Consider the following 22913-nt stretch of genomic DNA (forward strand, 5'->3'; position numbering starts at 1 on the left):
TATTTTATTTTTATCCCTTTCATTTTCTCCCTACATCATGCATTCCATGTTTACTAAGTTGTTCAATCATCACCCTTGTATGGAGTGACCCTTCCTTCCTTCCTTCCTTCCTTCCTTCCTTCCTTCCTTCCTTCCTTCCTTCCTTCCTTCCTTCCTTCCTTCCTTCCTTCCTTCCTTCCTTCCTTCCTTCCTTCCTTCCTCTCTCCCTCCCTCCATCTTTTCTGTATTGTGTATGTATGTATGCATAAATATTAAATATCTAGATAAATGAATAAATTAAAACATATTTCAAATTTTTATCCCACTCCTGTTGTTTGTTTGAACAACCCTAAGTCAATGTTTGCTACTAGCTTGTGTGATTTTGTGTGAAATGGTCAAATAAAGATTTTAAGTTCTAAAGGAAAGAACTTGGAAAAAACACATTAGACCAGGGGTGTCAAACTCAATGCCTGCATACTTGATCCCGCCCATGGGGGGGAGTGTTTAGATCTGACCTGGCAACAGCAAGGGACCAGCCCACAGTGCCTCTGCCAGCAAAGATGGAGCTCGGGAGTGCTGTGCATGGAAGCTGCCCATGCAGGAAGCCGTCGCAGATGAAAACAGAGCTCAGGAGCCTGTTTTCACTGACAGAGCACTTGAGCCACCACAGCCCCCGACATGAGTGATATCACACTGGCCATGCCCACCCTGGTCACACCCACTGCAGCCCCCAAGGTCAAACACAACCCTGATGCAGCCCTCAATGAAATCGAGTTTGACACTGCTGCATTAGACAGATAGAAAGGTCATACTTATCACTGAAAGGACATATAGGTGTCACAGAAGAATACCTTTTTCAACATGCAACAAACTTTACAATCCTGGAACACATTTAGCACATTTTTTAAAATATTTCAACATAGAGATACAGAATAACTTTTTTTCCCTTATTAGGTAGCCCAGGAATGCCTCCTTCACCGAGAGAAGAGAATGGGAATTGATCTTGTTCATGATGATGTCGAAAAGCAATTGTTGACAGTAAGCTCATTTATTACCTGAAAAAGGAAACTCTTTGTTTGTATCCTGCCTTAATATTTTTTTAAACAATTCAAGCTAATGAACAACATACCTTCCACCTTGTATTTTCCCCATAACAATCCTGTGAGTAGATCGGGCTAAGAGAGAGTGAATGGCTCAAATGCACCAACGTGTGCCTGTCTGAGTTTAAGCCTGTTCATTTGGAGTGTAACTTTGCACAAATTGCTTGTCTTCAGATATATATTGGGCAATTATGAAAGAAAGTAAGTAAATATAGATGTAAATAATGATAGCTTATGAAAGGAAAACAATGTAAGAGATGCTTTATTCATGTTTCAAATACAATTAGTAGAGGAAAGCAATCGGTTTAAGAATCATTCTTTGATTTTAAAAAAGTCATAGAAAGACTGTGCTTGGAATACTTACTATTCTTTACATTCTTTACTTTAATAAGTTCTTTCTTCTGGTCTCTCAGTAGTTTCTGGAAATTATAGAAGTCAGGAAATGTCCCAGAAAACATTTCACATATCTCATTGCTATCTTGGATTTGCCTCTTGGCTCAGTCTTCCTTTGTACATCCTGCCTCTTGGCCTTTCTTTTTTTGTGCTTCCCCCTCTCAAGTGTTTACTTCTTCAGCAGCTTCATTCCCCCACTATCAAGGTTCCTTATTATGAGAACTGTCAGCTATGCTCCTCACACTCTTGACCTTTCCATTTTTGAAAATTATTAAAGTTGGACTGATAGAATTTGAACTTCCATTTGTAAGCTTCCATTGGTTCTAGTCTTGTTAGATAATACTGAGCCCAGGCTCTAGGTCACAAAATTCTCCATGTAAAGCTGCCCCCCCCTCCCCCCCGGTCACACATTAAGAGCTATAATCTGTGAAGAATTTTTGCCACTGTTCTTTTTCAAAGATCATTCATGAAAAAAAAAAATCTCATGAGACCCAGGAACATCTGGATCAACCCATTTTACACACACACACACACACACACACACATATATATATATATAAAAAAAAACTCCAAAACACAATACCTGTTGTTAATGCCATCAACTTACTTCCCAAAGCAATCTAGAGAATGCTTTTATCCAAAAGAAAGTTGGATTTTTAATGGAGAAGTGGGGCTTGAAAAAATTAAGTCCTTGACAATTGTGCATCCCTTGCCTATTGCCTGGACCAAAGGCAAGTGGATATCAACATTGTAGTGAAATGTTTCAAGAAATTAAATCAAAACAAAATGATATTTGGGTCAGTGGGGATATGTGACTGACAAGTGGAGCAGTGGTGGGATTCAAAAAATTTTATTACCGGTTCTGTGGGTGTGGCTTGGTGGGTTTGGCATGGCTTGGTGGGTGTGGCATGGCTTGGTGGGCATGGCAGGAAAAGGATACTGTAAAATCCCCACTCCCACCCCACTCTACTAACCTGCTTTCCAGTTCCGTTCTCCTGTGCAGGGCAACAAAAAAAGACCCAGCTGATCAGTTGGGACTTGGGAGGCAGAGAATAGATGGGGGCGGGGCCAATCAGAGGTGGTATTTGCTGATTCTCTGAACTACTCAAAATTTCCACTATTGGTTCTCCAGAACAGGTCAGAACCTACTGAATACCACCTACCAGAGTAGAGTAGAGTAGAGTAGAGTAGAGTAGAAGAATAGAATAGAATAGAATAGAATAGAATAGAATAGAATAGAATAGAATAGAATAGAATAGAATAGAATAGAATAACTCTTTATTGGCCAAGTGTGATTGGACACACAAGTTATTTGTCTTGGTGCAAATGCACTCAGTGTACATAAAAGAAAAGATACATTCGTCAAGAGTCAAGAATCATGATAGTCATAGGGTACATTAAGCAATCAAATCATACTGGGAAACAGTCAATATAAATCATAAGGATACAAGCAACAAAGTTACAGTCATACAATCACAAATGGGAGGAGATGGATGATAGGGAGTGATGAGAAAATTAATAGTAACAGTAGTGCAGACTTTGTAAATAGTTGGACAGTGTTGAGGGAATTATTTGTTTAGCAGAGTGATGGCATTCAGGAAAAAACTGTGTCTAGTTGTTCTGGTGTGCAGTACCCTATAGTGTCGTTTTGAGGGTAGGAGTTGAAACAGTTTATGTCCGGGGTGTGAGGGGTCTGTAAATATTTTCACAGCCCTCTTTTTGACTTGTGCACGTCTTTGATTGAAGGCAGGTTGGTAGTAATTGTTTTTTCTGCAGTCCTAATTATCCTCTGAAGTCTGTGTCTGTCCTGTTGGGTTACAGAACCAAACCAGACAGTTATAGAGGTGCAGATGATAGACTCAATAATTCCTCTATAGAACTGAATCAGCAGCTCCTTGGGCAGTTTGAACTTTCTGAGTTGGCTCAGAAAGAACAATCTTTGTTGTGTTTTTTTGATGATGTTTTTGATGTTAGGTGTCCATTTTAGGTCTTGTAATATGGTAATACCTAGAAACCTGAACCTAGATATTCAAATATTCAAATCTTTATATAATGGGATAAGATTTAGGACTAAAATGGATGTTTTAAATGTGTTAGAATATGTTTTTTAAAACATATATTGTTGCAAAATTGTTGTCTTAAGTCTTACAATGAGAAAACATATATACTTGGCATCTTACAGAAACCAAACTAGCTCTCAGCCTTCAAAGTAGCGCAAACAGGACACCAAAACCCTGAGTAGATGAGAATATTACCTTTAGTAGTAAGGCTATAGAAACCGAATCTTGCAAATTTGAAACTATTTCCCCTCTCCCCTACCTTTCCTTTCCAGAGAACTAGGAAGGATCCTTTTTGAGATGCTTTCTCTACCTCCATCCCTCCGTTGCACTCAGATTTTGTTAATCAGACCATTGCCTAGGCCAGAGATGGTATTCAGCAAGTTCTGACCAGTTCTGGAGAACTGGTAGCAGAAATTTTCAGTAGTTTGGAGAACCGGCAAATACCACCTCTGACTGGAGATTTTACAGTATCCTTCCTCTGCCATGCCCACCAAGCCATGCCTACAGAACCGGTAGTAAAAAAAATTGAATCCCACCACTGGTCTAGGCCAAGGGTCTTCAAACTTGGCAAGAATAATACTTGTGCACTTCAACTCCCAGAATTCCTGAGCTAACATGACTGGAGGAGGAATTCTGGGAGTTGGTCCAGAAGTCTTAAAGCTGTCAAGTTTGAAGACCCCTGGTTTAGGCTGAAGTTCTTCCTCCGGTCTCTTAAAATTATTCTCACAACACTTTACAGAAGCTGTCAAAACAAGGTTGAAATCTTAATCCTGCCAAGTCTAATAATATCCAAAGTCATGTCATTTGCAAGCCCCTAGGAATGGTTACCCTGAGTCTGAAAGAAAAAGTCTGTCCTGGAGGACTAGAAATCTTCCACTTTGAACAAATGTCAAAGAGGACAAATAGGGGTGTTTTTCAAAATTTATAATTCTAATCATTTTTACTAATCCCTAGAAATTTATGACAGGGTTTTTGTTTTTGTAACTTGACCAGGAGGTTGATGTAATCCATTCATGCCAAGAGAGAATGAGAAGACATGTGGATAAGGCAATGGCCCAGCTTGCGTAAGAAAACATTTAATCTCAACTTTCTTTAAAAGGGCCTTAGAAATAAATTCTGATGTGACCACCTGATCAATTTTCTCCATAGCACAGCTTGAGGGTGAGAATCATTTCCTATATACTGTATGGATGGCTTTCTTCTCTAGCAAGGTCAGAAAGAAACCAAATGTTTAGGAGTCATAAAACTGGATTTGAACCATACAGTATTGGTAAAAGACACATAGGTAAATGTTGGAGATCTTAGAAAGGTACTTGAGGTCTCAGGGACTGACAGCAATGCCCAATAGATTATTAGCAAGTGCCAATCTGTTTTCAATCCTTGTTGATGTCATAAAGTCAAGATAAAAGAAAGGACTGGGGGCTCATGGCTATTTATAACTCCTTTTCCTCTTCTCCATGGAAATGATTTGGGAAAATCTGAATAAATTTCCCCTTTTCAATTTTGGATCAGCACTGAGAGCCTTGTGTGGATTCAGTCTAAACCTTTTGTCTGGATAGTCAGCGTCTAGAAATTCATTTTTAGTTGTCTGAAGTGAAGCTCTAGCCGGACAATCAAAACTCCCTGAAAATTGAGAAGACAATGTTAGCTGAAGAAGGCTTGATTTGCTTTTATATGAATAATAAGCAAAAGCCACTGAATGATACAAATCTGTGATAAAAATTGGGTTCCTGACCGCCCAGAAATTTCTGCTAATATTCACTTAGAGGTGAGTAGAATGCACAGAGATCTTCCCCAAAATGGGAAAGTCAGAGATGTGGGTGAGGGTAGGAATTGAGAGTGGATCCTAGTAAAGCATTCAACCAACCAACACACTTGCTTCTAAATAACAACACATGGCTCATAGGGCAAATATACAATCTGTGCAAGAGAAAGCCAGCATTATAAAAACTCTAGCTCTTAAGAGTAGAATATATGTGCATCATGTATCCACTGAAAATGGCCAGGGAGACTGGGCAAAAATGGTCCAGTTCTGTTGGGTCCGGTGATTGCCCTGGAGGAGAAGGAAAAGAACTGTCTCTTTTTTTAAAAAAAGGCAGCGCTACCCCCTACTCACAGTGATTCATACCTTAGCTAGCTCTGAGTTGGATTACTGTAATGTCCTATATATGGAATTGTCCTTGATGAACATTCAGGCACTGCAAGATTCAGAATGCGGCAACATGGGTGGTTTGGAACATTTCACAATATATACTGTATCATTTTCTTCTGTGGGCTGCATTGGATTTCAGCTTGTGAAATTCAAGGTGTTCATTGTCACCTATGAAACTCTACACAGAGAACTAGGCTTTTTGTAAGACCTCCTATCTCCATGTGTGTCTGCATGCCCTAGCAAAATCCATGGGATGGTCATGCTCCTTTCTTTTAGGATTCCTAGACAGTGCCATTCTCATGGGATCTAGGAGTCATGCCTTCTCTGTCATAGTGTTTGCCTTATGGAACATCGCCCTGGAGATCCAGACAGCCCTGACCCTGTTGATCTTTCCATTAAGTGCTCAGTTGTTCTCCCATGGATGAGCACGGTTGGTTGGTTGGTTTTACTTCTAGCCTTTGGATTATAATGATTTTTAGACTTTGCACATGTGTAGATGTGCGCAGGCATGTGTATGCATGTGCATGTGTATATTCTGCTTTTGTTTTAGCCCTCAGTTTGCCACTGTTATGAGATAAAGGAGTTTAAGAAGCCCAATGATTTTCTTTGCAAAAGTTATAATCCTAGTTTACTCTTTCACCCTCATTTCACTACAGAGCTGATAGGTCAGCCCAGCATGAGATGGAGAAAGATTTGAGTGACAAGCAATCAGCTCACCGAATTGATGACAAATGTCACCATCTCAGGAACACATCTGATGGCATCGGCTATTTTCGAGGTGTAGAACGGTTTGATGCTACGTAAGTGTTGAATGGAGACTACCACCTTCATTTTTAAGGGAACCAGTGACAGTGGTTAAACTGTTGGAGACATAAACCACAGAAATTCAGACCTGCCATTCAATAGATGACTCTGAATTATTCAGTCTCTCTTAGCTACTTCACAGGATTGGTGACAAAATAAAATGAGGGGAGATTACTTTGTATACTGCCTTCAGTGGCGTGCATCCCTTTTTGTTTATTACAGAAACTTGAGGATTATTTCCTTGAATTCTGTTTTAGCTGAAGTCACAACTGATGCAAAGTTGAAATGTCTGTGATTTTATAGATGAGTCTCTTATTTATATAAGTCTACAATACAAAGCTCCCTTCGTACAACCCCCAGGGATATAAAGGAGCATAAACATCATTTTTCAGAAATGTAACTTATTTGCATGTGATTGCTCATCCTTTGATGACTTCATAGTTAATGCTTATTGTACCCTATGAGTATCATTAAGTGTTGTGCCTTATGATTCTTGACAAATGTATCTTTTCTTTTATGTATACTGACAGTATTTGCACCAAGACAAATTTCTTGTGTGTCCAACCACACTTGGCCAATAAAGAATTCTACTCTATTCTATCTACGCCTCTTATCTGATGCTATTCCTTTTTCTCTCCAGTGCCAAATAGTGTGTCTGAGATGACATTAGTTCCTCACCTGATGCTTTATTCAATAGAGGTGCATTAAGAGCACAGTGTGGCTGGGGAACTCTAACTTTCAAGCAGGCCAGTTCATTTGGTCCACTAGATCATCTTACTCCTCCAAAGCTCCCATCTCTCCTTTAGCACTGCCAGTTGCCCTGCCCTTGGCACCAGAACCAGAAGCACCCTCCACTGATTCCATGCGTAATATCAGATTGTTTTCACAAAATGGACCAGAAAAATTTCCCCTCCAGTCAGAAAGTTGGAACAATCCAGTATAAAATGCTTCTTCATGCTCATTTAAGAATATCCAGAATGCTAAACAGTATGTAAGACGATGATTACTGAATTATACCTCCCCTTCCATTTTTAAAAAGCTATACATGTGATGAACAAATTAATGTTTGTGGAGGAGGCTAGATTTTGGCAGGCTTGAATACAACACCAGCATTTCTGACTGCAGTTATACTTAAATTTCTTGCATGCACATCTCTCCTCCTCTTTCACTCCTTCTCTCCCCTCCTTTTTCTTTCTCGCTTAGGAGAAAAATAGTTAAGGCATGCTTAAAAATGGGATGTCCAAACACCACAGATGGAATTATTAAACAGTTCAAATGTTGCAAACATAACCGGTACACCTTTATATCCAGAATTAGTTTCAAGGAAGAGCTCCATATACAACTATTTACAACTTTGCGTGTTTGTCTCTTCTGCCTTCCCAGGATTTCAGTGCCAGAATCCTGGGCCAAATTTACTGATGATAACATTCTGCGCTCCCAGAGTGAGCGGGCTGCCTCTTCCAAACTCAGGGATGATATTGAAACTTTGCTTGTGGTGACTGCCAATGAGATGTGGAATCAATTTAACCGAGCAAATGTTGCCTTTACTAACCGCATCTCTGAAACTGCTGATGCCAAAAATAAGATTCAAACCCATCTGGCTAAGGTGAGATCTGCAATAGTGGGGAGTATCTGTAGCTCGGGTGTAGGATGAGGGTGAAGGTTCATTCTCCAAGCTTGTGGGTTGGTTTCTGAACGTTTTGTAACCAGGTTAGGTAACATCTCCAGTGGAGTTTAGGGAGTTCTCTAAACTTTGTTACCTAGCCTGGAAACAAAACATTCGGAAAGCAACCCACAAACTTGGAGAATGAACCTTCACCCTCATAAGGTGAGATCAATTTCCCAAAATCAATTGGGAGGGAGCCAAATTCATTTTATGACCATATGATTCACTTAACAAATGCAATGATTTGCTTAACAACTGTGGCAGAAAGGTGGTAAAATGAGGCATGACTCACTTAATATCTGCCTTGCTTGGCAATATAAATTTTGTTGTGGTCAAACATCAAGGACTACCTGTACATTAGTTACCACATTCTCGGTAATTTTCACATTTCAGAATTTCAGAGGTGCTCCATGGTTTTCCTAAGCAGCCTTCCCTTTTTAAAATAATTTTATTAAACTTTACAAGGACAAGTTAACACTTTAATCACCACTGGCCGCTCCCTGCAAGAAAAGGTTTGCTACAGCTGAGAGAGCTGATTGTCATTTTCACTTTTTTTTTTTTCTGAGTGAAGAATCTGGAATGGCATTCCTTTTCCCACATTTATTAGGGCATAGTGAGGGAGGGGAAAGTCACTAGAGATTTGAGTTAGCCTATGCCCTGAAAAAAAAAAAAGATTCCCTCTTTCTCACAAGATGATAGAGTAAACTAGAATCTCTCTGGAGACTTTACTGGATTGTCAACAATTTCCACAGGCCACATGTTTCCCTAGTACAACTGTTCTTTGCAATTGGGAGGGCATTCTTGCATGTTTGACACACTCTTAATTCTCTCTCTTTCGTGATTTCTGAGAGGCAAAGGACACGGGTTCTTTTTTTTTTTTTCTTCCCTGCTTCCCCAGGCCCCTTTCATAAATACAAAATCTCTATTCAAAATTACGGTTGTTCAGGCTTGGATCTAGTCCAGGGATGTCAAACTCGGTTTCACTGAGGGCCACATCAGGGTTGTGTTTGACCCCGGAGGGCTGGGGGAGTGGATGGGCATGGACCAGAGATGGGGATGGGGTGGCCATAGTGGGCTTAGCCCTGGTGGGCATGACGCATGACTCATGTCGGGGGTACCTGTGGTGGCCAAATGCTAAGGCAGGACTTCCCTGAGACCCTCCCTCTCATTATAATCCCCTTCCTTCCTTCCTTCCTTCCTTCCTTCCTTCCTTCCTTCCTTCCTTCCTTCCTTCCTTCCTTCCTTTCCTTCCTTCCTTCCTTTCTTTTTTCCTTCCCTCTTCCTTCTCCTTTCTTCTTCCTTCCCATCTTTCCTTATTTTTCCTTCCTTGCTCTCTTCCCTTCTTTTTCTTTGTCTTTCCTCTTTCCCTTTCTCCTTTCCTGTCCCTTCTTGCCTGCTCAAATGCAGAAGGGGAAACATTTCTCTTTTTGTTTTGTTTTTAGTTTGCTTTGGTAGCCCTCTGCCAGTGAAAACAGAGCATGGAGGGCTACACATGCCCTCCCTGAGGTCCACTTTCACTGGCAGAGGGTTGCAGGAGTCTGTCTAGCTGAAAATGGAAACCCCCCCCCCCAAAGCTCCGTTTTTGTTGGCAGAGGCAACAGTCTTTGCTGTTTCCAGGCTGGCCCTGCGGACCAGATCTAAGCACCCCACAGGCCGGATCAGCCCACAGGCCTTGAGTTTGACAATCCTGATCTAGTCTAACAGTAGTAACTACAGAGAGCAGCATAAGGGGATGTAACTTTCCCCTACTTACAATGACTACCCTCTCCCCATTCACTGTAGAATAGCCCTTTGATGAAAGCTTTTTGTTGGGGTAGCCCCATGAAATGTTAGATGCTCCTTGAAAATAGGCTTGGACCCACAGATGCATAGCCAAAAGCATGACCACCTAGTTTTTTCCAGAAAAGATAGGGATGTATTTATTGCAATATCACGAATACCAGTCCTTGGTCTTTCCCAGAATGTACAACTTTTGGAGGGATGGGAGCAGCATCTGGACTGCTGTTCTGTCAATTGAACTTGGGCGAGGCATTTGTCAAGCCAAGCATTGGCCAGGGCCTGGCAAAATGAGATTTGAATTTCATTTCAAGATCTGGTTATTGACTTTAGTGATCAGTTGCTATGTATTCAATCATTTCCCTGTTTTTTGGCTTTAAAAATTAACAATCTAGTGGCAAAAAAGGTGATGATTGATTTAATGTAGCAGTCACTAGCTGGATTCATGTTATCTTATAGAGCTAAGATGTAGTTGGGGCTGGGGAACTAATATAGTCCTTACTAAAGACACATATCAATATCATATTGATTTTTTAACCCTTCCCCTTATTTTTCCAAATTGTAGGTTCTTCAAGAAATCTTTGATACAGAGATGACCATAGAAGCTATTCGGAAGGCTATTCGGGAAAAAGGATCTTCTCTGAAAGTTGCCCAGACTCGCCTGGATGAGCGTACACGTCGACCTAATGTAGAACTTTGCCGAGATTATGCCCAGTTACGGTAAGAGAAATCAAGATCCTCTATCTTTTTTATTGGAAGAAGGGAAGAAGGAAGGAAAGGAGGGAGGGAAGGAGGGAAGGGAAGGGAAAGGAGAAGGGAGAAAGGAGAAAGGAGAAAGGGAAGGGAAGGAAAAAAATAGAGAAATAAAAAGTGTTTATAAACAGCAAAGCTGGCAGACCTTTGGAAAGGAGTCTTAATCAGGCCATACTACTGTATGTATGTATGTATGTATGTATGTATGTATGTATGTATGTAATTTATATTATCTGATTAAGAGCTTCTCTCCAGATTTATCCCACGTTATTTGCTACCTGATCTCTTTCACTGAGGTTCAACAGGCATGAAGCCTAGAGCTTTCTTCACGTAAAGCATATACAGTTCCACAGTGGTTCAGTTTTCCCCCGTATCACATTCTCAATCTTCTCTGTTTTCCATGCACAAGCTTGCAGACTTAGAGACTGTTCAGGGACACAGTTTGATGAAGTACACTAATCAACCAGCCACAGAACAATACATTCTTAGGGCAAAAGGGGGTTGAATTTTTTTTCTTTGTTCTGGAGCATAATGTTCTGAAGAAATGCCCCTGTAAAAAATAATCCAGAATCCTCTGAAATACAGGGCCCCATGCTCTATTGTGGCTTCAGATCCTATGAATATCCCTCAGTATAATTTTAGGGACCTACCAGAATCAACCACACATCTTCTGCGTTGTTGGTTTCCTGATGTAAAAAAGAACCCTACCAATGGCATCTGTAATATTTAATGCATGTTTTTTGCAGAACAATCTCCTCCAACCTGTTCTCAGTACTAACTGGAGATTATGGGAACTATAGTCCCATACATCTTAAGGGCAGAAAGGGAAGGCTACTACTAACCTGGCCCATGACCAGGCTAAACATTATACTAGTTTGGAGCAAAGAGCCAGTGGAACAAATACAGAGATGGTGACCAATTTGGGACCCCAAATTCAAGTGGGCATTCAGTCTTTAAAAAAACAACAGTCAACTGCAGAGCCAGTATGCACCCATAGAGAAACCATAGCATAGTTTCTTGGCAAGATTTTGGAAGTGAGTTTCCATTGCCTTCCTGCTAGAATACAGTGACAGAGGCTGGCTCCCAGCCATCCAGTTGGCTTTGTACCCAGGGTGGAACTAGAACTCAATAGTCTTCATATTTCTAGCCTGATGCTATACCAAACTGGCTCATAGGGAAACCATTGGATGAAAGAAGCAAAGAGTTAGGGAAATCTAACTCTTTGCTGCCATTTTGTTGCTGGCTGGATTGATGCAGTCAGATTTGATAGCTCTGGTGTTGAGGCTGATATTACTCCTCCTGTAAGCATCAGAACTGGCATTCTTCCCTGACAGCAATTTGGACATCGTAAAAAAGTCTCCTCCCTTGAATATAGCCACCCTGAAGTCTAATATTGCAATGAGGAGGATGGGGGAAGGACTTAAGTAGCAGGCTTGACCTGGAGCCCATGAGAACTTTTCTTTTATCCCTTGTAACCACCTAGGATAGCATCCCCCAACCTTTTGCGCACCAAGGACCAGTTCTGTGGAGAAAGCTTTTTCCGCAGAGTGGAGGGGATGGTGGTTTTGTATGCTGTCTGCATCCAGTGAACGGGGCTTCGTTTGTTTGCATGGTCCAGATGCTGGCATGCTGCCAGTCCATGGCTGGGGGTCAGGGACCACTGACCTAGGAAACTGAATAAAGAGAAGTTGGGACAGTTTTGCTTAGCCCTTTCCATGTCTGTTTTTAATAACTTTTTCTAATTTGCACATATATTTAACCTTTTAGATTCACGTATAACACTAATTCAGTTCATTCAATTAGCAGTCAGTGAGAGTTTGATTTTCTATTTAAGAGCTAATTTTCTTATTCTAACTTTACAATTAAACTTTGCACAGTATGAATCAGATGTAAACTCTGAACCAAAATAAAATAGAAATATGCCCACATTTTTATCTTGGTCACAATTAACAAGCTACTAGTATCCATAATATCTAAGTGTAATTGACTTAGTCTGACTCTTAATTTTTTTTTTCAAAGGCCAAAACCTAATAGTTAGCTAGCTTACTCTGCATATCTGACTGAATAGAATTTGTGAATGAACTATCAGTCAGTTATAGACCAGCTGGTTCTCTTTAGGAGCTATGGTAAAGAAAGTCCTTCCTTGTGCACACTTCCTCTGAACTCCTGGTATCAGCTACAACAGGCAGCAGGAAACAACACTAAGCATAATGCTTGCTTAACATTTCATGGAGATTCTAGTTTCCTTTTTCAGTTTGGCTCACTAGCTAGAAATCTACTTTCACCTTAGAGTGCCTTTTGAAAGCATCTGTTCTGCTTTTTTCTTCATCCTTCAGATATTCAGGGTGAAGAGTTGCCCAGTCACTTGAATTGACATGAAAGAGGAAAAAAAATGACATGTGAGAACACTAGTATGCAAACAGGAAACCACAATTTTCCATTCTTTTCTCATTTTCTCCCTAAGTAGTGCTGCTTTGTCACACTGAAGCTTTCTCTGGCAATTTTGTTTCATTGATTTCATGGGGTGGGGGGAATAACTCTTAGGCAATTGAGTGCAATAAATGGTCAATTTATTGGGGAAGCTTCCTTGTGAAAAGCTAGCATGGTGAGCAAAAACATTATTGGGTTTTGTAGGATTTATTGCATGGCTATTTACACAATAAATAATATATAAATACAAATATTTTGTATTGAATAATAACAATGATAAAGGCTTTTCAAAGCATTTTTTTTTAATTTGTAAAAGTTTGCAGCTTTCCTTAATCTGGAGATTTATGTATGCAGCTTTCTTTAACTCACACTGTAGAGAAAGTGAACTCCTTGAGAAAATGTCACCTATTGCAAACTTTTTGGAATTTAATGCATGTACCCCAATTCAGTATTTTTGAAATATAATTTCCGTGCGGTGTGTGTGTGTGTGTGTGTGTGTGTGTGTGTGTATTAACAGAATGCCTCATTTGGTGTCATTTCAAAATATATGCCTATTTCCAATGCACCTCATTTTATCTATTTTTCCTATTTCTGAACCACTTCTTTCCCTCAGCAAATACACTAGTCTTTTGTGTAAATTTTGACAAGAGAAGGAGGTGAAAAGCCTAAAGCATGAAAATAATGTATGAATACCCTTTTCTGCTTTCTTCCCACTTAGCCTTGTGAATGAAGTGTATGAAATTGATGATACAATCCAGGGACTGCAACAGAGGTTGAGAGATGCTGAAGATGTTCTCCAGGCACTGCTTCACACCAAAGCCAATCTGGAACATGAGCTTGCTGTCAAAGCCAATTCACTTTTCATTGACCAGGAGAAATGTATGGGGATGAGGAAGACTTTCCCTAACACACTGAGGCTAGTGGGGTACACATAGGTGGGTGCTGACTTCAAAGAAATTTGGGAACTATGGACTTGACTTAGTAATAAAGTGTGTCTAGGGGAGGTTTGCTTTGTTGCACTTTTATGAAGTTTTTATTTCTGAACACATGATTATATTTTCATATATTAAAAGTTTATCTGCATAGGAATACAGCTTTTCCTACGTGGTGTGTCTAGTGTATTTTCTTCTGTTCTAGGTGGATATTCTCCTTTAGTACACATTTGCTGTAGACATCTCAGTGGCACACAGTCCAATTTTAATGATATTGATCACAGCTCAGATGTACTTACCACTTATAATTGAATATGGAATGATGTCATATGTTCTGGCTGAATAGGAGGAACTGTATGGAAACAAAAGGGGAAAGGCAGCATACTGTGTTTCTCTCTGGTGAAAGTGGAATTTGATTGTTTTAAATCCCCTATCCATCAGTTTAAGGGATAGATTGCCTGAAGAAGGCAAACTAAAATCAGTTCTCTATTTTCTCCACTCAAGCAAATGATTTCTTCTGATCCTGGTTATGCATCTTCAATCCCAACTCAGCTTTTAGAGTGATAATTTATTCTTACTAGCTCAGCATATAGTTGTAAACATTTCAAAATGGGAATTCTTCCATTCCACAGTTGTAACTCAGTGGAAAAAGGAATAACCCAGAGCAAACTCAAGTAAGTAATAGTCATTGTGTGCCTTTTTTTTTTTTTTTTTGGAATGTGGGAACTTCAATATGGATTATTGAATATTCTTTAAAAAAAAACTTCTCAATTTTTCCTTTTCAAAGTTATTAGACTTATCCATGTACCAATTATTGTCTTTCCTTTGAGGCAGAGGTTTGGCTCTAAGGTAAATTTAATAAAGTATCAATTGGATTCCTCACAGGAACATTTTTATACCAGATACAGTATGTTGGTATAATCAAGGGGGTACCTTGGAAAGGAACTGAAGATAAAGCAAATCCTTCAGTCGGTGGGATTCAAAAAAATTTACTACTGGTTCTGTGGGCATGGCTTGGTGGGCGTGGTGTGGCTTGGTGGGTGTGGCAGGGGAAGGATACTGTAAAGTCTCCATTCACATCCACTCCAGGGGAAGAGTACTACAAAATCCCCATTCCCTCCAAACTCCTGGGGGGAGGTTACTGCAAAATCCCATTCCCTCCCCACCCCACTAACCTGCTTTCCAGCTCTGTTCTCCTGTGCAGGGCAACAAAAGAAGACCCAGATGATCAGCTGGGACTCAGGAGGCAGAGAACAGGTGAGGGCGGGGCCAGTCAGAGGTGGTATTCTCCAAACTACTCAAAATTTCTGCTACCGATTCTCCAGAACTGGTCAGAACCCGCTGAATACTACCTCTGCCTTCAGTCCTATATAGAAGAAACATTTTCTGTAAAAGTCTGCAAACACAGTTTTTCGAAGAAGTGGGCTGCAGTTACTGTGGTAGATTTAGAGAGATAAATTGAAAGCTCAGAGACATCCAATTTATAAAACAGCTCTCTATAATTAAAAATCTGTACAATAATTACCCACAAATCTCCATGATCCCAGATTGGTGTATAATTACCATATCATTCCACATTACATATCTGAAGAATGGTGTCATGAGCACAGATAACAATGGGATATTTCTTTGCCATCCCACCTCCCAAATCCATGAAAAGTCTTCCTGTTTCTTGATATTTAAATGGATTTTAAGATGCACATCTCATGTTATTTCTGTACATCAAAGTCAGTTCTCCTTTTAATGATACCACAAAGCTTTACAAAAAGAAAGAGTCTACTGACAAAAGTGACAGATCAAGGTTCCGTGGATAAATTCTGGATGCAGTAGTAGACAACGGGACCTTTCCCCATCTTCTGGTTATATTTAACTTAAATCTAATTTAATCAACATTCAGTAAGAGTCAGTAGAAAGAGCTTTATCTGAAATTTCCACTTCATGGAAGTCCTGTTCCACAATAAACAATAGCAAGTAAACATGCAAAATAAAATTTAAAAATGATCTAAAACAGAGTTCCCTGACTTTTCCACCTTTGTGGACCAGTGAGGGGGGAGAGGCGTGGTTCCACACTTGCCTGCTACTTCCATGGCCCGGTTCCACAAGGCTCAAGGTCCGGTAGTGGGTCCCAGACTGCAGGTTGGTGACCCCTGATCTAAACCACCTTTCTTTGGAAAATAAATTCCAGCTGTCTTACATAACTGAAAAGGGGAAATTGTACAAACTTATTTTGGGAGATAAAAAATCCAAAGCATTGGTGCCCCATTGAAAAAAGCCCTGCTTCTTAGAGGCATGAATCCATTAACACACTGAATTTATTTTCCATCTTTACAGACATGATTAAAAAAAAAAAAAAAAGAGGCTCCAACAAGTTTGAGAAAAGGATACTGGCTTGGTTACCCAGCCAGAACATCTCCCTGGTTTTCCCCACCCATATTCTCCCAATAATAGACAGGCACAATCCATGTCTATCACTTTAAGTTCCTCAAGTGATTTTGTACCATACATCAAGCCTAAAATACAGGTGAAATAATTGATGGATGAATATCATGGGAATAAGGATTTCAGGGTACACAGCATGCCTATCTGGTAAACTAAATTTGATGCTCTACAATATAAAGAGGATGCCAGACTGGGAAAAAGATATGTGATGATATATCTCAAATCCAGTGAGGTCTGAGATATATCTCTTGTGTGATGATATATCTCAGATCCAGTGTGTACTTGATGTACCAGGTGGTATACTGTGTATTTCCTGATATGACTATCTCCCTTAGTGGAAGAAGCTTAATACTGCCTTGCTGCAGAGCCCAGGATATGTATCCACATTCTAGATCTTGTGCAGCAACCTATAAGAATGAAGAAGATTTCTATTTCTTTTTTCTCAAAGTGGGAATATTCTCTTTGATGCGAAGGTGGTTCTTCACAGAAAATGTTAGGCGTGAATAACCAGATCCACACATGAAGATTTCAGTTAGCTACTTTAGTGCTCATGCCTATTTCACAGCAATCTCCCTGGACTGGTAGTCTGAAACCGAGCCAGACTAGCTAAGGTTCAGCTGCATCCAGGCAGGGGGAGTGGGGAGTTGAACCTTGCCCTCTTGTGCCTACATAACAATTTCAGACTAATTTCCCACTTGAACCACACACCCTTCACTTGGCCTGTCTTTCCTCCACTGAAAATTACAAATGTAATCACGTTGCCATTCTTTCCATCTCTCTTTAAAGATGAGAAGCATCTAGGGGAAGCATGGTAAACCAAAAAGAAAAAGGAAATATTAGTGCTAAAGGGCATCTAACTGGGTATATTTCTAAAGAATACAACAAAAGGGGGGAGGGGGTGTAAAGGAAATGTTTAGCAATGAAAAAAAAAGTAGCTATAGTGAAGGAATTTTAAGACTGCAGAATTGGTAACTGGAAACTGGGCCTCTATATGGAACAGTCCAAATTATGTCCACTAGTACTCTATATTAAGCCATGAATATTCTCTCTCTCTCCCTATGAAGATGAAGGGATGAAGATGTACTGTTGTTATTTCAGGAGATATATACATGTTTAAGTAAAGTTGCCAAGAGCATACCTTGCTTGTAATTCTGGCAGGTGTGCATGAAAAATCTCAGATTTCTGATCTTTCAAAATAGTTGTCTTCTCAGCCCTCCTTAAGCACCCTTGTTCTCTTCCTTGGTTCTTGTTTCCATGTATCAGGTATGCTCTCTTCTTCTGTAGATTCCATGTAGAACCAACATTATAAAATCCTTGCTCAAAAAAATTATAGAAAACACAAAAAAAGTTAAGCACAGTTATACAATATGTGTTGGGCTTCAGGGATTTAACTCTCAAGTAAATACAGTATATATACATATGCAATATATAGAAGTAGGCTAGGGACCAGTTGAGAACACATGAGGTCCCACAACACTGTTCCATGTGTATGTTTCTGTCTGTTTTTATTTGGCTGAAATTTCAGGTAATTTTCTTCTAAAGGAGACTAGCATGTTTAAACTCCATACCAACAGCCAATGACTATGTAATTGTCTATGTTGGGAGGACGTCTATTTTCTTCTTGTTTCTCTGGCAATGTGCCTGAAAATCCTCTTGACAAAATCCTGACTGCATCCTGGCAGATTGTTCTATCACAACAGTAGGTCCAAACAGGAAGTAATTATTCTTAGCAACTCTTTGAACCAGAAGTATACCTCCTGTAATTTTAAAATCTATTTTATATACAACCATAGGGGTTAGGTTTATTATCTCTCTCTAGCTATCAGAAGGTATGCAACTTCCAAAGCACCTGTCCTTATACGAATTAAATTCCTCTATCATTCTCTTCCTATCCTCACATGTTTTAAAATGTCTTCATTAAATAGTATAAATAAATGAGTATATGGAATTAAAATTGACCTTTGGCGTCATTAGTGGTTGACAACACTAACTCTTTGTTCCACTGTTGATTTTTGTTCATTTGTTTTGGTCAAGGGTTATTTTTGACTAAAGTGTTCTTTCCTGAGGAATTCCAGTAATTATTGTTGCTTTGACCTAAGCCTCTCAGAAATAATAAAAAAAACAAAGTTTCTCAGCATAGCGCAATTACCTTAATTTTCTGTTCCTGTGGAATCAAGGAGCCATTTCTAATTGAGATGCACAATCATTATCAAGAGAGTGATTATGGAATGCTTCCAGTGAGAGGTCCTTCAAGAGCAGGGATGTCAAACTCACAGTGTCACATTGTCGTCACGTGATTTTCCCCCTTTGCTAAACCGGGGGTAGGCATGGCCAGTGCGTGACATATCTGGCCTGAGAGCTGCGAGTTTGACAGCCCTGATCAAGAGGTATTGCATAGTTATTTCACCTTTTCCTCTGAAACAGATGTTCTTTAGAAATTCATATGACACAAGAAGATATGGAAAAATACAGCATGATTAGCTGTAGAAAAGATAGAACGTCTCTGCACTCAACAGTCCCTTGCAAGTTGGTGGAAGGAGGCAGGGCTGATAAAGAGAGCCTGGTCTGACTAAGCAGCTGAAAAGAAGAACAGATGGTGAAAGCTTCTGGTTTTACTCTGAAGCCTTTTCACTGAGTTCATCTGAGGATAAGTTCTGAACTAGAGCTCAGTGGGGTTTTCTTTAAATCATGCAATCCAAAGTTCAGGATTTGTGGGAGGAGGAGGAGGAAAGAGAGGAGAAAGCCAGATTCTGAGGAATTGGATGACTCATGATTCCTGACTTGTTGCTGTGCTGGGATTGGCTGCACTAGCCTTCCTTTCTTGCAGTCATTAACCAGCACAAGTCATTACCAATATCCTCTCTAGGGAAGCAAGCCTTCTCTGTGGTAGCACCTGCCTTCTGAACAACGTTCCCAACTCTCCTGTTGGAGAAGAGCCATGGAGATCATGAAGAGCCATGGAGACCAGGATATTCATCCAGGCTTTCAATAAGGAGAGTGAGATGCCTCACTGCATCATACTTTTCATCTTTTATTATGTTTTATTGATTTCATTGTATTTTTTTAATATTATGAGCTGCCCAAAAGTAATTAAGAGCTGGATAGCATATAGGTTTAATAATAAATTATCTTATTATCTAATAATAAATTATCTCGGACTGTAACCTCCACAGTCACTCTTTTCCCTTTTTAAAATAGATTGCTCTACTCATCAAGTGGTCAACTCGGAGAGTGCTAAGCCCTGAAACTAGTTAATTTGTTCCTGGCTTAACACATGTAATTGAAAAGTTTCATCTCTATGGTAGCCTGTCTAGCATGGAATTCTTTTCCAGTGGCTACTGCTCCCAGGAGCTCAGCTCTTTCATTTTTTTTTCCTCATGAAATGTTCACAGGATAATTTACATCTTGCTCACATAATCCTATAGCTAAATCCCCTTCTCAAACTAAGAGTAGTGCTCCCTTAATGACTATTTGTTCAGCGAAGGTTAAAAATTATGGTGGTGCTGAATGAAGGCACTTACCACTGGTGCCCAACCATTTCACCACCCCTGCAGTCACAGGATTGTGATCTGGGTGCTTGGCAACCCATTCACACTTATGGTGGATTGCCAAGGGCCCTGCAATCATGATTACTAGAATTTAAAACTTTGCAAACATTGCCATGTTTTTCTCCCCTAGTCTTCGAGTCTTAGATTTTTAACTGCTGCCCAAAATATTGGTTTTATAGATTTTATTTTTGTTATTAGCCAGCTTTAAATTAATTTTTGAGGAAAAATAAAAGAGACATATGCAGTGGTGTGGACATTTTTGGTGTTTCTGTTCTGCCCATCAACTATAATACTAATTGCTCTGCCCTGTAGGTTTCTGGGTACAATTCAAGGTGCTCTTATCATCTACAAAGCTCTACATGGCACAGGGCCAGGCTATTTGTGGGATCGCCAATCTCTCCCATTGTTTCTGATCACCTCACCAGATCTAAGAGGGAGGGCATGCTCCAAGTTTCTTCCATTAAACAATGTCATATTTTGGACCCAGGAGCCATAACAGCAGTTCCTACCCTTGCAACAGCATCCCTCCGGAGAGCAAGACAACCATGATCTTGCTAGACTTTCTCAAGGCAGTGAGTTCCTGTTGCCAATGCATTTAGGCCATTTAATCTATCATAAATTGTTCATAAAATTTTCATAATCATAAAAATTCAGCATCATATTTTGGATTGCCGTGTGTATGTGTGTGTGTGTGTGTGTGTGTGTGTGTGTGTGTGTGTGTAAATGTGGCATTTGTAGATTTTTAAAATTCCTGACTGTTCTAAAAACTGTTAGGAGACATGTCATTTATCAGTAGCTAGGAGGGTAAATATTAGTTTGTGGGAAATCCCTTTTATCTGAAAAACATATCCCCACCCTTCCTTCTAGGTCATTTGGCCTGTCACTCTGGCATGTTATTCTAAAATTATTCATAATGACCCAACAGACCAACAGAGTCATTCTAGCCATTAAAATTGGAATGTGACCAAAGTGATCTTCAGTTTCAGTCCTTTTACAAAAACATGCATTTCAGAGCTCTGGCCAAAGAGGGATTGGAAAAAAATGTGGAGAGAGGAATAAAGAAAGGGAGGGAGGGAGGGAGATAATTACAGAATGACAGAGAGGAAAGGAAGTGGAAAGGTCTCAACTATTTTTGGTTTTGACTTTGCCCACCATTGGTATACAATACAACCCAACACAATACAATACATGCCTCAATGAAGGTTTCCCAGTTATGGATTACAGTCTTTGTTGATTAAAAATATGTTTGGATTTTTACATAACACATTTGCAGGAAGATCCATGGCTTTTGGTGAACTTTACGGAAATTCTATCCTTGCCAAGTTGTCAAAATAAAACTCCTAGCTAATGTTCTAATTTTAACAAGTATTATTTGGCAGATGATTGGTTTGGAGAGGTCAGTTGATGACATGCAGGTTACACAAGCAGCTATACGCATTTCTTGATCATTGCTCTCACATGTATTTATTTCCCTATTTCTTATTTCATATGCTTTCTCTCTTACTGTCTTTCGAATTAATTGTCTACCAAAGGCTCTTTCTTACTTCCTTGCCTGATTTATTTTAAAAAAAACATTTTTATGGCATCCATCTTGTGTCAATCTATAGCAGTACACAACCAATTACCACCATGTCTGTTGCCTGGCAATTTCCTTCTTATTGTCTCCAAATGAATTTGATTACTCATTCACAGCTTTCATTTTTACAGTGATTCTCTTCAATCTAACAGCAATCTGTGTGCAATATTTCTTAACTCAAAATGACTCAAAATGACAATTGCAACTGTAAACAAGGAACAGGAGGTAAGTATCCCATAAAAACTGTGGACCCTTCTTGTGTTAGCATCATCAGTTACATTTAGCAAAATGCTTTCCTTGGACACAATCATTGTCAGATATGCATGTCACAACCAATGATTGTTACAATATGTAGAAAAAGAGAGAAAAGAATGTAAGGCTATTGCACCTTGCATAAACTTTCAGCTATGCCACTCACAGTATTCATGCTTTGGAAGATCTATAATCTACTTACATTATTTCTTATCATGATCTATTTATTATCTTGCTGAAATTATGGTTGGAGATAATTGAAGACTTCTAATCAACCTGCATACATGCATCAGTGCAGTACGTTGATATCTTTTGATTACAGTCAATGTTCTGTTTTGACTTGACATACAGACTTTCAGGGCTCCAAATCACGAATAAATACAATGTCTGGACAATGTATTTATTCTCTAGCAGATAATTGTCCAATTTGTAATTGATCCAGCAGGGTAGAATACATGCAGTATGTTTTGTTGCCTTATGTAAAATAGCAGACACAGAATCTTGTTGTACAGATTTGTCCAGAGTTGCTTGGAGAGGTCATTTAAATGAAAGTCATTAATTGATATGCCTTATTTTTTCAATAGATGCTTTATTTAACACACTGGGTTGATATATTTAAAGCATTTCCTTAGATTAATATCAAAGATCATGCAAAACTGAAATCAAACCATTCTTGCAGTTCAATCACATTGTATAATTTAGCTACTATATTTCTAAATATAGCAAGGTTGCCCACATCAGAAATTATTCTCACTATTCCCCTCATTAACCATGCCACCGTAAAACTCAACCCAAATTAATGTCAACAAGTAACCTTCCTTCAGTAACCTTGCACTTGGACAGAATTTCCTGTTTCATAAGAACTCATTCAAAGTATTTGTAGAAATCACATGGTTTATATAGCATACTGGTAAAAAAGATAAGAGCTAAATATCACCTAGAATTTACAATTTTCAGATATACCAACTGAATAGAAATAGATTATCATCTATGGGGCTTTTGTGGGTGCGACTTGACCTGTGCAGCTCAGTCGTTGGCTGGTCATCAAGCTGT

The 22913-nt window shown here is 39.5% G+C and overlaps 1 protein-coding gene across 1 annotated transcript in view; it reads left to right on the forward strand.

Moving 5' to 3' along the window:
- Positions 1–14217, forward strand: part of TEKT3 (tektin 3) — a 21025-nt gene extending 6808 nt beyond the window's left edge. Inside the window, exons 3-8 of the mRNA XM_026667236.2 lie at positions 934–1017; positions 4526–4596; positions 6341–6484; positions 7872–8094; positions 10496–10650; positions 13832–14217. Of these exons, the coding sequence (XP_026523021.1) occupies positions 934–1017; positions 4526–4596; positions 6341–6484; positions 7872–8094; positions 10496–10650; positions 13832–14048 (894 nt within the window). The 3' untranslated portion in view covers positions 14049–14217. The remainder of the gene's footprint in view (positions 1–933; positions 1018–4525; positions 4597–6340; positions 6485–7871; positions 8095–10495; positions 10651–13831) is intronic.
- The last annotated feature ends 8696 nt before the right edge of the window (positions 14218–22913 follow it).

This window comes from Notechis scutatus, chromosome 2 (genome assembly GCF_049901735.1).
Source record: "Notechis scutatus isolate UNSWTSFEM ecotype Mainland chromosome 2, rNotScu1.2, whole genome shotgun sequence".
In the NCBI taxonomy this organism is placed as follows: Eukaryota; Metazoa; Chordata; class Lepidosauria; order Squamata; family Elapidae; genus Notechis; species Notechis scutatus.